Genomic DNA, 16,955 nt, shown 5'->3' on the forward strand with positions numbered 1-16,955 from the left:
CTCGCCCCTGGCTTTATGAGGTGGACCTACGGCCAGTCCCGCCCGGATGGGCTCCGCCCTCTGGCTGTAGGCCACCCGCGGCTGCAGAACCAGAGGCCTCCTGACTGACAGGCTCGGTGAGATGGAGAGGGAAGCCAGGAGAGAGGCCCCTAGCCTCTACTCCCATGCCTGAGCAGTCAAGCCTGCTAGAAGTAGAGGGAAGGCGCTAGGAAAGGGGATGGTGTCGGGACAGAAAGTGCACCAGAGACCACTGCTCAGAGAGGGGAGCTGAAACACCAAGGCACTGTGATTCCCCCAGAAAGGACCCGAGTGCAGAGAGGCACGAACAGAAAGGGTAAGACAGGCAGAGTCAGAGAGAGGCGGGCGGAATTATAACAGGCGAAAGATACAGTGACAGAGAAGGACGGACCCCTCGCCGAGCTGCACACTGGAAGTGAGACAAGCTACTCAGGGCTTCTTTCAGCTGCAGGAAGTGTTTTCAATGCCCTATTTATGAGGCTCCAAAGCAACAGCAAACAGTAATGGAACAGGACAGAGAAAACTGGGGTGTGTGTGTGTGTGTGTGTGTCTTGGCTCTGTTGGCTGGGGGGAGGGAGAGATGTCCGAGAAAGCAGCCAGTGCTTTAGAAACCCTTGCCGGTACCCAGAGCCTCACACTCTGCAGATGGCCAAGGACGGCGCTCTCGATGGGGGCTCAAAGCGCAAGGTATCCATCACTTACGGCAAACCTGGGACCTCAAAGTCCTCTCCAGACCCTACGCTACACAGATTCCTGTCTCAGCTCCCTACTCAATGGAGAGATCACGTTTTGTTATGGAGGGTAGGGCAGCTTAGAAAACAAAGAAGCGTGGCATTTGGAGCCATCTAGCTGGAGCCTTGTCCACCGTTTGAGCCCAGTCCTCCAAGGCTCTAGACAGAAAGACACCCGTGGGCTGATTGTTGTAGACTGTTTCCACAAAGTGTTCCACTGGAAGCTAGGAGGCTGGGCACTGATGCTGTCACTAGATAGCTTTGCACCCTTTGCCTCTCTGGGCCTCACTTCCTTCTCCATAAAGTAGGGTTGAACCACATGATTCCCAAGGCCCTTTGGAGCTCTTTGCCTCAGCCAGGAATACTGGAATCCGCAGGTCAAGCACTCCTAGTATCTGGTCACTCTTAGGGGTCCTGGGAGTCTGACTTTTCATCAGAGTCAACATCACTTCCTTTGAAAGACGTCTTTTCATTTAGAGGTGGTAGTGATGTTTGAAAAGAAGGAAACCGAAAGAGAGCTGAACCTGACTGAGAAGAATGGATTTGGCGTCCAGGTTGGTTCTTCATGCAGCCCCCAGACCAAGGTAAAGTCTGGTATGTTAATGGATGGCATCTCGAAAGCATCCAGTTCAGACTCTTCATTTGGCAGAGGTGAAGGCTGAGGCCCAGGGAGGTAAAGGGACTTGCAGTGAGGACTGAAATGCAAGTCTCCTGACGTCCAGTCTAGTGCTCCTTTCCCTCCACCACGTTATTTCTTCCACCGCCACTTTATAGCAGTTTGAAATCCTGCCTTTGGAGGCTAGTTCTTCTTTTAATTTTTTGTTGCTCTGTTAAAATATGGCCACCTCAAGGTAGCATTTCCTCTCTTACGGATCCGTCTTGAATGATAAACATGTTGAACTCTTATGTCAGCTCCCCTCCAAACCCCAAGCTGGGCAGAAATAGGCCTTTGCATACTAAGCTGTATTTGGTGATGAGTTTGGAGTGTTGATGAACAAGGAAGAGAGTGTGACACTGGGGGGAACAGCCAGGTTCAATACAGGAAAGCTGGACATTTGAAGAGGAAGAGACGGGTCTAAGAGGTACATGGCAAAAGGGACATTAAGATTCCAAAGATGCATTTCTTTTTTAATTTGAGTTTACTAAAGTGCAATTTACATACAGTAAAATTCACCCTTTCAAAGGTGCATTTTTTATAAATTGTTTTTTTGCTAAGGGCCAGTCCAGCCCAGGGTTTGCCTAATGCAGAGAAAGCTAAAGCAATGAGTTTTAAAGATGTAGAGAGTACCAAGTAGGAGAGCAGGGTTCTCATAGCTCTGACACCACTATTGCCGTGACCTTAGGCACATCACTGTCACCCTGTGGGCCCTAGTTTTTTAATTTGTGAAGCAAGCAGGTTGCACTGGTTCTTAAAAGAGCCCTTCCAAGGATGTTCCCAAGGAAAATATCTGTAAGACTCCACAGAGAAACGAGTACACGTGGACCAATTCATCCCTTTCTCCTCTGCTTTCAGCTGACCCTGCCCACATTCCCGGTGGTGGTGAAGATTGGCCATGCTCACTCAGGCATGGGCAAGGTAAGGGGGGCTGGCCAGGCTCTGGGGTGGAGCCAAGAAGGGTGCTTTGCAGAGAGCCCACTTGTGGACCGTTCTGCATCTGTTGCTGATAATTCTTTCCAAGAAGGAGATGGTTTGGCCCCTCTGAAGCCATGAGTGTTACCCAGCCAGGCCCCTTTTAGCAAGCAGAGTGCAGGCCACCAGACTAGTCCCTGGGCCCTTTGCAGTGCCTGTGGTTCCTGAGCCCCAGGAAGGCAAGCTCAAGAGAAGGGGATGCGGGGGGAAATGGGCTCCCAGCTCTGCATCTGGATGGAAACATCACAAGGGGTATAGAGGCTCAAGGCTCTTGTGACTCAGTGTGTGTGTGTGTGTGTGTGTGTGTGTGTGTGTGTGTGTGTTCCTCTCCCTCCCTCCTCCTCTCCCTTGCCCCGCCATTAGGTCAAAGTGGAAAACCACTACGACTTCCAGGACATTGCCAGCGTGGTGGCCCTCACCCAGACCTATGCCACAGCAGAGCCTTTCATTGACGCCAAATATGACATCCGGGTCCAGAAGATCGGCAGCAACTACAAGGCTTACATGTGAGTTGGGGCGGGGTCTCCTCACCCTCCAGGAAGCTGCCAACTCCCTGTTTCTCCTCACCTGGCCCACGAGGCAGAGGACAGAGGGCGCTATTCAAGTCAGGGAGTCTGGGCCTGGCTTCCTTTCAAGGCAGAGGAGGGGTTTGCAAACTAAGATAAGAAATAAAATTAATATTTATTTTCACTAGCCTCTCAGTGAAGTCTGACAGCCTCCTCAGTTACGAACAGAGACAACAGACTAGAGCAATAGCAGCAGCACCTGTGATCTGTCACTAAAGGTGATCACAGAGACTTTTGTGTCACATACACTTGTGACAGATGTCTCTAAACACCAGTTACTTTTATCACTACTTAAGAATCATGGTATTCAGAGTTGCCACTACATTTATACCTGTAAATACATTTGTTATTTACAAAGAAACACATTTTTCACTAATCAGAGATTTGTTTGTTTATTATTTTGACAACTCTATTTTGATCACTGTTTTACATAACTGAGTTCCTTTGTCATCCTGTGTACTTTATTTTATACGTTTGTGCATCTTGCACGTTTTATGCCTTGAAAGGAATCCATAGCCTTCACTAGGCTGCCAGGGCACAGAGGAAAGTTAAGAAACTCCTGATGTGAATATGTAGCCCTGCAAACACTGCAGAGCATTAAAAGCCTAGTAGTTATAAGAGATGACTTCCCCATGGGACTGTGTCCATTCGCCAGAATGGAAAGTCTTCCTCCAACAGAGTTTAGAAAAAGAATAGATTTCAAGATGACCTGATCTTCCACAATATACATGAGGATGCAAATGGCTTACGATTCCAATTTTGGAAATATTAACCACACACTTTTAAAAATATCTATGGTAGTGCTTTCTTTACAAAGAAGGAACATTTACAATGTGTGAATTTGGTCTTTGCCACTTCCCTCCCCTTTCCCCATCCATTTCCACTCCTCTTCCCTGGTCTGTCTTCTTATTATTTATACTCTGCCTGCAGAGTTAGTTAGGAGCCCCTTCCACGCACTCTCTTCTCATAACCCTCCACACACAGCTAGTTTTGCCCTTTTCACGCTGGGGCGAGTGTACCACTCTCCTCCAAGCCCCTTGGGTGATGGCGGTGGGGTCACCCCTGCATCCCTGCCCCCCTGCGCAGCAGCAGCAGCAGCAGCAGCAGGTGCCCAGTGATATGCGGAAAGAGCCCTTGTGGAGAACTGAAGCAAGGATCGTTTTTATCTGCATTGACCAGATTCCTACTTTCATAAAATGTATAATTTTTAATATATAGCCTTTCTGCTTCAGAAAATAATTTAGGGTTGCTTTAGAATTATGCACAATGTCAATTTAAATAAATAAATAAGTAATTTTTTAAAAAAGATTAAACAACAAGTTCCTACTGTACAACACAGGAAACTGTATTCAATATCTTGTAATAGCCTACAGTGAAAAAGACTCTGAAAAGGAATACATATTCTATATATAAAACTGAAATCACTATGCTGTACACCAGAAATTAACACAACACTGTAACTGACTGTATTCCAATAAACAATATATAAAATACAGTTGTGCACAATGTAAGACAATGATTTAAAAGACCACTGTAGAAACTAGGTAAAAGAAGCAGAGAAGTCGGTAAGTTCAGGACCTAGGAAAGCAGATTTCCTAACCTTTAGTTCTAAAATCCCCTAAATAAACACAAAGTGTTTATGACAGTGGAGCAAGAGTGTCTTGATGCTTAAAAGGAGCCACCACCTCTTTAAAGTTTGGGGTTTCTTAGAACAATTTAAATGAAGCATAAGAAAAGGGAATCCCCCAAAACTATGAAGGGTGGGGGACCAGAGCAGCTTTGGAAAACATTTACTTACTTTTTTGTTTGCAAGGGACAGTCCGTGGTTTGGGGGAAGTTTAGGCCCTCCCAGCTCCTCTTCCCCAAACTTTTGGCCGTCCTCTGACTCTCAGAAGAAGGAACAAACCTGGCAGTAGCCGAGCTATGGTTTGAGTCTTCCCCTCTCCCCTAGTCCTTGCCCGGTGGCCCCTTCCCTCCCAGACACCCCAGGTAGCCTGCACAGATCTGTGCCCCTGCATAAAATATGCGCGACATCATTATTACTCACGCCAAGTTTCTGAGGCCCTATTATGTATGGTGGCCTTGCGCTGGGACGGGGAAGTGGGCAACTCTCTCCCGCGTCCTTGAGGAGCCCAGCCTGGTCAGAGGAACACCTGTGAACCACCAGTGTTAGCAAGACAGCGTTATTTTTACTATGATCTGTCTTTGTGTTTCTATGCATATTTTGCAAGCCACTCAGCTGTTAGTTTGTTTTTTCTGAACTAGGTGGGGAGTGCAAGGAAGGTGGAGCTCCACGAGGGAACCAAGAGTCTTGGGTTTTTATCTTGTGTCTCCTTTGACTGGATAGACAATCTTGGACAAGTCATCTAACCTTCCTGAATCTTAATCTCCTTGTGTGTTAAGTGGGGGCAAGAATCCCAGCTGCTTACAGCAGGGGGTTTGCAGGGAGGCTCTGGGGAGGGGTTGGGGAGGAAGAACCCTGGAGGGTAGTCAGTACTGTACACATGTGAGGCGTTGTTATTACCACAGCAGTTGACTCTGGGCCGCCTCAGGGCTCTGAAGAAGTGGCTGTGTGTCTCGGATTCTCAGTGTCTGGAATCAGATCTCTGGAGAGGATGACCTGGTTTCTGGTTCTGGATATGCTCTTGACTGGCCCTGGGAACTGCAGCGCATCATCCAGTCTCCAGTAGCAAGGAGTGATGAGGATGGCAGGTGACGCTCTGTCAGGGGTTGAGCAGGGCTTCCCTGCCCCCAGACCATCCCCTTCCTCTTGACCTTGTCTGAGTGAAGACTCATAATTTAAAAAACATATTTGGGGTGTTTTACAGTTTACTTAAAACTGTATCAGTGGATCCTCATGTTTACGCCGGAATAAGGGAGGCTCAGAGCGGTGAAGGGATTCACCTACAGTCGCCCAGCCAGTCAAGAGCAAATCCAGAACCAGAAACCAGGTCATCCACCTCCTGTTTAGTCCACGAATGGTTGACTCTAACACACGCTCACAGATGGAGGTGCAGAGGGCATGGAAGAGAAAAGGTTGGTGACCTGAGTCCATCAGCTCCATTTGATGGATGAGGCAGCCTAAGCCTGAAGAGGGTCCCTGACTTGTGCGATCACATTGCTAATACCGTTAGGACCTCAGAAGTAACTGTTGAGGAAATGAGTAAGTGAGCTAGTAAGGAAGCCATTGAGAGATGTTCACAGGAGCCCTGAGGGTATTTCCAGAACCAGTAGAATTCCATTCATGTACACCAAGATGGTAGGCTGCTGGGAATATAAGACACAGTTTATACCCTCAAGTGGTTTGTAGACTCGTGGACAGAAGACTCAGCTCAAATAACTAAAGTAAAAAGTAGACGTAGGATTTTAAGTGAGGTACAGGCAGAGTCCTCTAGGCAGTCTAAGGGAATCAAGTGCTCATCTGGTTGAAAATGCCAGGGAATGCCCCCTGGAGCCAGAGCCAGAGGGCCAGACTCTCGTAGAAAGGAGGTGAGCATTGCAGGTGGGGATGCGGCAGAGGCAGCCAGGCTCTGGGCTCAGCAGGCAGGCCCCTGGGCTATTGGTGGGACAGCAGCCAGGGAAAGCAGGAATGGGTGAAAATTCTGGAAAGCTTCATGCCCTCCTCTTGCTGGTGCGGCTGACTGTTCTGTCCTGGCGGGACCTTGTTGTAGGAGGACGTCGATCTCAGGGAACTGGAAGACCAACACTGGCTCTGCGATGCTGGAGCAGATCGCCATGTCAGACAGGTGAGTGACAGAGTCAGTCCCAGCCTGGTGAGGGGCAGGCTTCCGTAGATGAAGAGGTGTAAGAAATGAGCCCTGGCCAGAGGGAGCTTCTAATCAGGCAGGACATGGTGGAACACGAAGGCCCACGCACCCTGCTGACAAGATCAGGCAGGACTGGGTTATGTGCTAAATTATGGAGATAAAGGCCAATAATACCATAGAAACTCCATGAAAGGAGGACTTACCCTGGGCTGGAGTAGCCAAGGAAGGCTACCTAGAGTAGAGGAGCCCTGCTCTGAGCCTGGGAAGACGGGTAGGATCTGGAGAGCAAAGTGGGAGGGCACATCAGTAAGGCACCGTGCTTGATGGGGATGGACAGCGGGAGGGCTGGGGAGGGAGGCTGCGGGATGTGGAGGCAGCCAACAGGTTTGACAGGAGCTAATGCCCCAGCCTCGGAACCCCTTCCCATCCCCTCCAGGTACAAGCTGTGGGTGGACACCTGCTCTGAGATGTTTGGTGGCCTGGACATCTGTGCTGTCAAAGCTGTACATGGCAAAGATGGGAAAGACTACATTTTTGAGGTAAGTCTGGCCCAAGGAGTATCTCAGTAGGAGACAGCCTTCCAGGCTGGAGGCCAAGCTTTTGGCTTGAGAACTATGTGGGCAGCCTGGACTGCATTCAGGTAGGGTCTCCTGGGCCGCGAGGAGGTCCTAGATGACACAACCAGGGGATGTGCACCGCAAAACACATCTGCCGGCGGGGAGCTTTTGTTTCCAACCAGCTGGGCTGACCCACACCTTGTGAAAGAGATGCCAGACCTGGGTTCCTGGGTCCCAGCCTGCCATTTCCCTGGGAAGACTAGCAATCTTGCCATTCTTGATCTCAGGAAGCTGGCCTTGGGCATCATTCGGTCCAATCTGCTCCTTTTGCCAGGGAGAAAATGGAGGCCTGACACCTTAAGCGTTTGCCCAAGGCCACAGAGTGAATCAGTGTCTCAGCCTGGGCTAGAATTCAGGTCTCCTGGGTGCAGGAGATTCTCCTTAACACCTCTCAGCCTGGGAGACACTTGACTCAGCCTGGGCCTCCAGCACAACTTCAGTCTTTTCCCGTATTAAAGGGAGAGTCAGTGGCTGTATGGGTCCTTCATACACATTGCCACCTAGTCTTCCTGGAAGCAGAAGAGGCTCTTTGCCTGGAGTTGGTGGTATCAGAGAGTTAATGTCAGGAGCCCAAAGTGGGTGCGGAACCTATTCCATGGGCTGCTTGGCGTGTAGCCTCCTGGATGGTCTTATCTCTTCGCTCTGGGTGGGCCTCAGTTGTCTCCTCCTTGAACGAGAGAGTTGGACTACAAAGTCTATGACCCTGGGCAGGCAGACACTTCCTAAAGGAGGAGGGCATTGATCTGGACCTTGAGGTACAGGAAAAACCAGGATTGGAGGTGAAAAGAGAAGGTATCCCAGGTCACAAGCAAAGGCAGCAGTCTCGTCACTTAATGGGCAGAGTGTGTGGGGACAGAGACCGTGTGGGTGAAAAGTCACAGAGATGAAAACTGCCTGCTCCTCACCAGAGTTAAGGGAGTGGCCTCCCTGTGTCCCTGCACCCCTGCCTGCAGGCCTCAGAGCTGGGGTGCACTCTCCTTGCTTGCTCCCTCTCCCCACCACCTTTAGTACCAGACTGAAGTCTCACTGATCCCTGGCCTGGGTGAAGGTAGGGGGAGGCCCAAGGCAACGATTTGCAGGAGAAGGGGATGAAGGGCCTATTTATGCGAAGGATCATGCTTCCAGCTGAAATTAGAAGTACCACCTTCTCCTCCAACCTGACTCTGCTGGCAAAAGCCCTGCTTATTCTGAAAGACCAAGGTTGATGTTTCCAACCCTCGCCAGGTCATGGACTGCAGTATGCCACTGATTGGGGAACACCAGGTGGAGGACAGACAACTCATCACCGAACTGGTCATCAGCAAGATGAACCAGCTGCTGTCCAGAACCCCTGTCCTGTCTCCTCAGAGGCCCTTAACCACCCAGCAGCCACAGGTAAGCAGGGAAGAGACCAGGAGAGCAAGACCCATTCCCAAGCCCACTGCTCTAGCCTGTGGAGGCTCCAGGACGGAGCAGAGGACAGAGACCCACAGGCCTGGATGGGATCTCGGAGGTCTTTCCCCTCCCGCTGTTCCCTCCCCTCCCGTCTGGAGGCCTCATGACCCTCCACCACCTCTCACAGGAGCCTTCTTGTTAGCAGTCCGCACGATCAGCTATAGAACTGTCCAGGGATGGAGTTCTGGATCGCTCCCCTCTGAGCTTAAAGTCCCCAGGGAACCAGAACCAGTTTCCCCTGGGACTCAGGATGCTCCTGCTTTTAAATGGGAGGTCTCTGAGGAAGGGCTGGGTCAGACCTCTCAGGACCTGCTGGTGAGGCATCTGCCACATTTGTAGAGAAAGGAGGGTGTTTATGAGAAATCTGCTTTCCTTCCTGAGGGAGAGGAGGCAGCTTTCTTCAGTTGACTGTGGCGTGTGACTCGTGACCAGTCACATTCACAGTGACACAATTCCAGCCGCGAGTCTAGCGGGGTATCCACACTGATGTTTTTGTAGAACCTCAGGCCCTGTGGCTCTCGAATGGGCCAAAGAAAATCAGGGACCCTGGGCCGGAGGGACCTTCGTCCCATCTAGGAGGTAGCTTATTTTTCAAAAATATCCCCAAACTCTTCTCTCCGCTGAACAAGGGTATAATGGAGCAGCAAGAACTTAGGACAGTGAATCCAGGAACTGAGTCCTCTTCTAGCTCTTTGTCTAAACACCTGTGTGACTTTGGGGGAAGTTGCTGCTTTTTCTAGGACTCATGTTTTTTCCCTTGTAAAGGAAGGTCTCTCAGCAATCTCTTTCATGACCCTACTTCAAAGAGTTGGGAAGGTGGAACAGAATAGTGACTCAGGTGTGGGCTTTGAAGCAAGGACGACTCAAGTTTGAATCCTGGACCCTCCATCTGCTGGCTTTGTGACCTTGGAAGAGGAGAGGTCTGAACAATAGCACCTACTTTTAGGGTTTGTTATGAGGATCAAATGAAGTAAATAACCTAAAATATGGACAGTACATCGTAAACACTCACCTGAGGTTCCCTGTATTACTTCACAAGTGAGCACCCTCAGTGTGGGCTCCTTACAGCCTTAGGCTACAATCACTCGCTTTCCTGAAGATCGGTGCCTCACTGGGATTATACTGCAGTCAGAAACTAAGTAATTAGATGCTTGAAATCTTTTAGTAAGAAAGAAGGAAAGGGGAGAGGGTATATAGCTCAGTGCTTAGCAGGAACAAGGTCCTAGGTTTAATCTCCAGTACCTCTGTTTAAATAAAGACATAAATAAATAAACCTAATTACCTCCCACCCCAATAATTTTTTTTAATCGAAAAAAAGAAGAAAAGGAGTGGGAGAGGAAAAAAGCAGTACAAAGTAGTCTGGATTATTTAGTATAGTAGCAAATAACTCCACGTGTATCTTCTCATCATTTGAATGTCTCAGAATCGTAGACTAGAGGCATAGTTCACATTCATAACAATGGGCTTGAACCATCAGGAGAGGGCTACATTTTAGTCAGTATTCCAAATTCTGTTTAAGAACACTAAAAACATAATATCTAAGTATTTCTGTAGAAAATCACTGAAATAAAACTGTAGGGCCTTTGGTCAGCCAGTTTCCTCTCTGGATCTTTACCCTCCACCCCCCACATAATGTAAGATGACATCTAAATACCTTTTGCGCTTTAAAAATCTCTTTGAGCAGAATTCTTTCATCCCAACTGATGCTGCATTAATGGGAGCCTCTGGGCTGACGATGTTGACGCTCTGTGAGCGTAGCCCCGTGCGGCGGGATGTTGCCCTGACGAGCTCTGTGTGTGTCCCTCCTTCTCTACATGGCTCATGCTGTGTTGGGCCTCTGACCAAGTGCAAGATTCTGTCCCTGCACATCAGGAATGTGGTCACTAGAGAATTACGGTTGGGTAATGAGGAAAACACAGCTTAATTGCTTGTGAGAGACACCAGCCCATTATTTAAATATTGTGTTTAACTAGACATGATAAAAACATTTTCCTGGTTAAAGTAATATCAGGCCTGCAGTAGATTTTATGATGTTGTAAATCTGACGGAATCAAGGCATTTGAGTTTTAGTGTTGCCTTTTCGCCCACACTGTCCCCAGTGACGGGACTGGCAGATTACCGCTCACTCCTGCTCTAGAGGAAGACTCAGTCCCCTTTCCTGCTTTACCCCTGAGAAATATGGAGACTATTTGGTAGCTGCTTAAAGAGTTTTTGACCGAGTAAGAGAGCCTGACACTGCCCAGACAAGAGAAACAAAAATGGGCCGCTCTGGGATTCTGTGAGGGCCCCTTAAGTGCTTTTATAAATGTGTGCAACACTCTCTCAGCCTCCTACGGGGAAGTCATTCTGGCTAGACTGAAGGCTACGCAGCGAGTCAGGAGATTGAGTTCAACTCGTCCTTGCCCCTGACTCACCAGGTCACCTGGGGTAGATTTCCAATTTCTGTGCCTCAGCGTCTGTGTGTGTAAAATGAAGAGTTTGAACCAAGAAATCATTAAGATCTCTTCTAGCAATAAAATTTAGGTTATATGAAAATGACATCTGAAACCTAAATGTTCAGTAACAGAGAATTTACCAAAACAAGAAAAAAAATGTCTCCACACAATGAAAGCTTTGGTTCTTCTTTCATATAAAGTCCTTTACTTTGTAAACATTAAATATTGCAGCTTAAATATTTTAAAGAGAAATCTGTCAGAGTCAAGGCAGGATACCTGGTAGCAATGCGCTTCCCTAAGTAGAGGGACGCCTGCAAACACTCCTGGTAGCAAAGCCAGTCCGGCTCCAGGATAAGCGTTTCTCTGCTGATCATCACATTTGAAGTTACAGCAGGATTTTGTGAAAAGTACACGTGCTGGGAGTCAGGACACTCAGGGGCTAGTCCCACTCTGCCATAGCATTATGTGACCGAGGGTAAGTCACTTCCCACTCTAGGCCTGTTTCCTCACCTGTAAAATGGAATTGGATTAGATGATCTCTAGATCCTTTTCAATTCTAAGGTCCCATGAAACCTGGCATCAGCCCGCTGCAAAGTCTGAAGGTACAGTCCTCCACAAGGCTGCCCTCACTCCTGAAACAACAGGAAGTTCGGATAGTTCCCCAGACCATCCTCACATTCGATAATTCTCTGGAAGGACTCACAGAACTTACCGAAAGCAATTATACTCACAGGTGTATTATGGGAAAGGATACAGATCAAAAATAAGCCAAAGGAGGATGCATAGGGCAGAGTCTGGGAGGGTTCCCACACAAAGCTCCTGTTGTCCTTGGGGTACACTATCTTCTGGCATCCGTATGTGACAAGGCACCCAGAGTATTGCCAACCAGGGAAGCTCACCTGAATTTCAGTGTTCAGGGCTTTTATTGTGGTTTCATTTTGTAGGCTTGCTTGCTTGATTGATCGCCTGATCGAACTTGGTCTCCAACTCCCCCCTCCTTAGGTGGGTCTAATACCACAGGGCCCCCCTTCCTCCAGGGGCCCACCAGGAGTCACCTCATGGTCATACCCCATTAGGTGTGGTCTGAGGGTCCCCACCATGAATAACAAAAACACGCCTCCAATCACTCAGGAAATTTCCAGAGTTTAGCGGCTACTTCCCAGGGGGGTGTGTTGTGAACAAAGGCCAAATCTCTCTTTGGGCAAGGCCAAATTCTTTGTGACATACATAATTAAATTAATTTAGCAAATGTTTCTCAAATACTTGGATGCCTTATTCATCTGTGTTTCTACTGACTAGCACAGGCCTAGCCCAAAATACGTGCTTAAAATTAGGTAACAGACTTAGGGCCACAGTGATAAATGAGGTGCCCCTCTACCATCCTGGCTCATGCTCTCTGCGCCCTCGCTACCCCGGAAAGGGCCTCTGCGTCAGCCGCAGCGTCTCTCTGACTTTATGACTGTGTAACTGCGATCTTCTCAACCACCCAGTCCAAAGTTGCCACTAGCACTGGCTCCCACTCCCATCCCTTTTTAATTTTCTGCACAGTACTTGCTGTCAGCCAAGGTCATTCTCATCTGAGTGTCTCCTTGTCCCTTCCACTGGAATTTGAGCTCCTCCAGAGGAGGGACTTGTTCACTGCTGTGTGTCTCGGGCCTCGCAGAGTAGCCAGCATCTGGTGCACACGGGAGGGGCGGGCATGGTCTGCCCGGCACAGTCAGTCGTGCGCAGAAAAGCCCAACAGCAGTAACACAACCCAGCCTGTCTGCTTTTTGCAGTCGTATTTGTTGGGTGAGTTCCCAGCAGGAGTGTCTTCAGCAGCCCCAGCAGCATATCAGAGTTGGTGTCAGGATCCTATGAGCGGTTTTGGTGGAGTCCAGGCGGAGAGATGTAACCCAGAGCGTGTCATCTGGGGGTCCCTGGGGACCCAGCCAGGACACTGGGTGGCAAACTGAGCCCTTAGGTGCTGCCACGAGCTCACGGTCCACTCCTCACACTCAGGCCCCTCTCGCTGGCCTCTTGCTTCTGTGGCCCCAGGAGCTCAGGCTGCAAGAGCTTCTGGCCTGAGTCACAAGCTGCAGACGCTGCTTCTTGCCCAGTATTCTAGGTTGGGCCCCGGACAGACGGATGCTGAGCCATCTGTCTACCTTTCTCTCCTTCTCCATCTCTGGCCTGGCCTGCAGTCCCCCTGTTAGAGCTTTCATTTCTTGGAGCTAGAAGACTGCCCAAAGGAGGCTGGGGGCAGGGGGAGGGGAGTAGAGGGCACCCCTTACCTTGCTGTCAGTCAGCTCAGTAGCCCAAGGAGGATTAACTACAGAAAACAAATAGCAGAGTCGTCGGGGTGGGCCCAGGCCAGCTCTGTGTCCAGTCCAGAGGAACAGGAGTGGAGCTGTGAGAGGCACTGACTGAGTCACTGAAAGCTGGGAGGTGCGTGGCAAAGCCTTATTTGGCTGATGGCAGCTTGGCCTCAGCCTGTCTGGACTGCTGGCTTTGGGGTCGCCCTGAGAGTTCGCCAGGACAGGTGACGCACTTCTCCGTGGGCTCTGGAGTGCTTTAGGAGACTGTTCTCAAGGTGGCAGTGACACCTGGTGGCCAGTGGCGGCCAAAGCCTCCAGGCTGTGTACCTATAGAACCTCCTCCCTGTCCGCCTGCCCTCCCATCCCCTCACATTCACTGCCTCTGGGGTCTGTCTCTGGGGTCTGAGCTGGGCCCTACTCCCTGGGGCGCTGGAGAAGTGTATGCTGCTCCTGAGACGCCTGGGAAGGAGGTGAACAAATCTTCCCAGTCATGCCCGGAGGGTAGCTTCCTGGTACGCTGCTTCATACATCATAGGGATAATCTGTTTTCTTTTCCCATTCACAGCTCCCCTTTTAATTTTCCTGTAAAACCTTCTGGAGCCAGAGGGCTGAATTGATAATGAAGGGATTTCAGGACCTATGGGAGTAATTCTAGGATTCAGCCTTTGGAAACATTATCACACATAATGTGTCTAGGAGAAAGATGAGGCTCTTCCCAACCTTAAGCTGACCAGACACACCTCCAGTATTGCTCTCAGTCTGAGGGTCACAGCATAATGAGGATGAACACTACTTGGAAGGTGCTCAGAACAGAGACGCCTGGGGTTGGGGCATTTGACAGATCTGTTCTATAGCAGCAGGGCCCCGGGGAGTAGCATTAAGTCTCAAGGAGCCCGTGACTCAGTATCTTCGGCTCCCTGACAGCTATCCTGGCACAGAGCTGCTGCCAAAGGCAAACCCACTAGAAGACGTGAGTAAAGTCTCCAATGCCGAGAGAGGGTGGGCGCTTAGGAAAGTACTGTGTGGCCACCGCGTCACTGCTGCTGTCCAGGCCACTTGTCAGGGACATTGTGAAAGGCTGGGCTGGGGGCTTGGGTTGTTGGAACGGGCAGCTTTTGAAAAATCTGCTTTCAGACCCGAGATAGTGTGATTCGAGATGTGTGCTCGCCACAGACCTGGGGAAGGCGGTAATGGCGTTCCCAATTGAAGGACTGAGGCCTAATAACCCCCAGCCTCTGGCCTCTGGTGGCACACTATGCACGTTCTTTTTCACTGGCTGTGGTCTAAAGAGATACTCAAAAATATTTCCAGCCACATCTTTCCAGCTACAAAGCTCAAAAAGATGAAGTCTCTTGAGTAGGAGACCAAGGTTGAGGAGGGGTTTCTTGGAGTCTTAAGGGCCATGCATTTAGGGAGGACACACAACTCAGACCCCAAACTCGGGACTGAGAGGGCTTCACTCAGCTTCACAGAAGTTAGTTTCAGACAAAGAAAGGCCTTCCTGCTTCCCACAGCAGGGCTACTTCAGGGAATTTGTTCCCAGTGAGTATACGCTGAAAATGTGAGATTTGAGGCAGGTTCAGATAAAGTCACTAGTGACCACATCCCTTAATAGACTCTTAAGGGAAACTGACTATTTTGGGGCTGTCTTAACTTTTAAGGGACATCTTTAATCACTTGTAGCTGACATTCTGACCTCGGGTGACCTGGCCTCAGGGCCCCCATAGGTCCCATGGACTGCCCCTATGGGACATTCCCTGTGTTCTTAGGAAATCACTGATTGTGGGGGGGGCTTCAGTCCCCGAGATGAGTTCTCCCTCGGAGCAGCAATTGCCCTCACGAAAGGAGGAGGGGCACATCCTTGGGCACCTTTTATAACCTTCCAGAAGTAGGGAGGTGGGCACTGGTGACTGCAGGAGTGATCCCAGGGAGGTCCCGAGGTGCCTGAAAACATGCCGTCCCCTTTGCTCTGACTGAACCTCAACCTCCCAACCACATTCCTTCCTGCTGCCTCATTCCCCCTGGGGTCCTGGACCGGGGGCGCAGGGCCTGGGGAGCTGATCAGAATAGCTCTGAGGCGTGACCGGCAAGGAGCTTGGCCTGGCCTCTTTCCTGGGGCCAGACCCTGAGACCCTTTCCCAGTTTCCTGTCTCAGATGTGCTGAGCAAGCACAGGCTTTCCTCCGTGGTGGGGGCAGCTGGACTCGGGCCAGCGACTCTCAAGAACTGAGTCACTCAATGTCTTTCCTTCCTCAGCTTCCCATCCTGCTGGGACCTCAGATAGGAGCTCCTCTCTCCCAGCTGGTCCGCTGACGGCCACAGGCTGGCAAGTTAAAGGTGCCTTTGGCCAAAACCCGCAAACCCTCATCCGTAGGCTTGGTTTCTCTCCCAGACCAGTGATTTGCTTTCCAATCAGCTCAAGAGCTAACATTTACTGTTTTCAAAATGACTTTACTGCATCTTCAGGGACCTTGCTGGAACAAGTCGGTGATACACGGAAGGCATGACATAGCCTAGCCCAGAACCCACACCCTGCCCCTCCCTCCCTGAGCTGCTGTACACCAGGTAGCAGGAAGCCGCTCAACAGTGTCTTCTCCACTGATGCGTGAAATCCTACCGTTAAAGCTGCATTCCTTTGGATTGATATTTATTACTCCCAAAATAATAGTAATGATGCTCATGTCATTACCTTGCCTGGCACTTTATGGTCTACAAAGCACAGCTTTACAACCCTCTGTGAGATGGTTTCAGCTGGTATTTCTTTCCCTGTTTTACATATCAGCAAAGGGAACAGAAATGATTTGTCCAAAGTCACACAGCTTATACGCAGGAGAGTTGGATCTTCTGGTCCCCAGTTCCAGGAACGCTCTGCTGTAATACCCCGCACTGTGCCTTTTTGATGCTCCCCCCAAAGCACAGGGTCGGTAAGAATGGAGAGAGCTGGTCCTGTGACCCTGCAGTGGGGAAACTCTTACTGTGCTCCTCCTCCAGCCACCCTGAACCTCCCAGCCTGGCAGCGTCTCCACACTTCACCAGCTCTCTCCTGCTGTCCCCTCCCTGGCTTCTCTGGTCTCTGACGCCGGTGGACTCAGCCTCATGGGACATGAGTTCAGTCAGCTGGGATAGGGAGCAGCAGCACACACTCCTTGCCAAGCCCCCAAGAGCCCGTGCCTGCAGGACACCTGTGCTCAGGCCCGGTACCCCAGCTTCTTGCTGGGCTTGAGATTCTGCAGCTAAGAAGGGCTTGTTTCATACCTCAGGCACCTCAAGAGCCAAAACACACACGAAGGATGTAATGGAAGCCCAGAGCCTGTGAAGTCACCTGCCTGCAGTCTGCAAACATCTCTGACAAAGAGCATGTCCAGGCCCTGCCTAAACACTAACGCCAAGAGGCTCACCACTGCCCACGCCTGCCCTTGACCTTGATCAAATTTACATTTGACTAACTTCGATCTTCTGCT

At 50.0% G+C, this 16,955-nt stretch overlaps 1 protein-coding gene across 3 annotated transcripts in view; it reads left to right on the forward strand.

The window, feature by feature from the left end:
- The window catches only part of SYN2 (synapsin II), a 154,079-nt gene that overhangs the window by 124,732 nt on the left and 12,392 nt on the right, over window positions 1-16,955 (forward strand). For all 3 annotated transcript variants that reach the window (XM_072941872.1, XM_072941875.1, XM_072941873.1), the window contains exons 6-10: window positions 2,263-2,325; window positions 2,743-2,885; window positions 6,617-6,691; window positions 7,149-7,251; window positions 8,554-8,703. In XM_072941872.1, the coding sequence (XP_072797973.1) occupies window positions 2,263-2,325; window positions 2,743-2,885; window positions 6,617-6,691; window positions 7,149-7,251; window positions 8,554-8,703 (534 nt within the window). The remainder of the gene's footprint in view (window positions 1-2,262; window positions 2,326-2,742; window positions 2,886-6,616; window positions 6,692-7,148; window positions 7,252-8,553; window positions 8,704-16,955) is intronic.

This window comes from Vicugna pacos, chromosome 17, assembly GCF_048564905.1.
Source record: "Vicugna pacos chromosome 17, VicPac4, whole genome shotgun sequence".
In the NCBI taxonomy this organism is placed as follows: Eukaryota; Metazoa; Chordata; class Mammalia; order Artiodactyla; family Camelidae; genus Vicugna; species Vicugna pacos.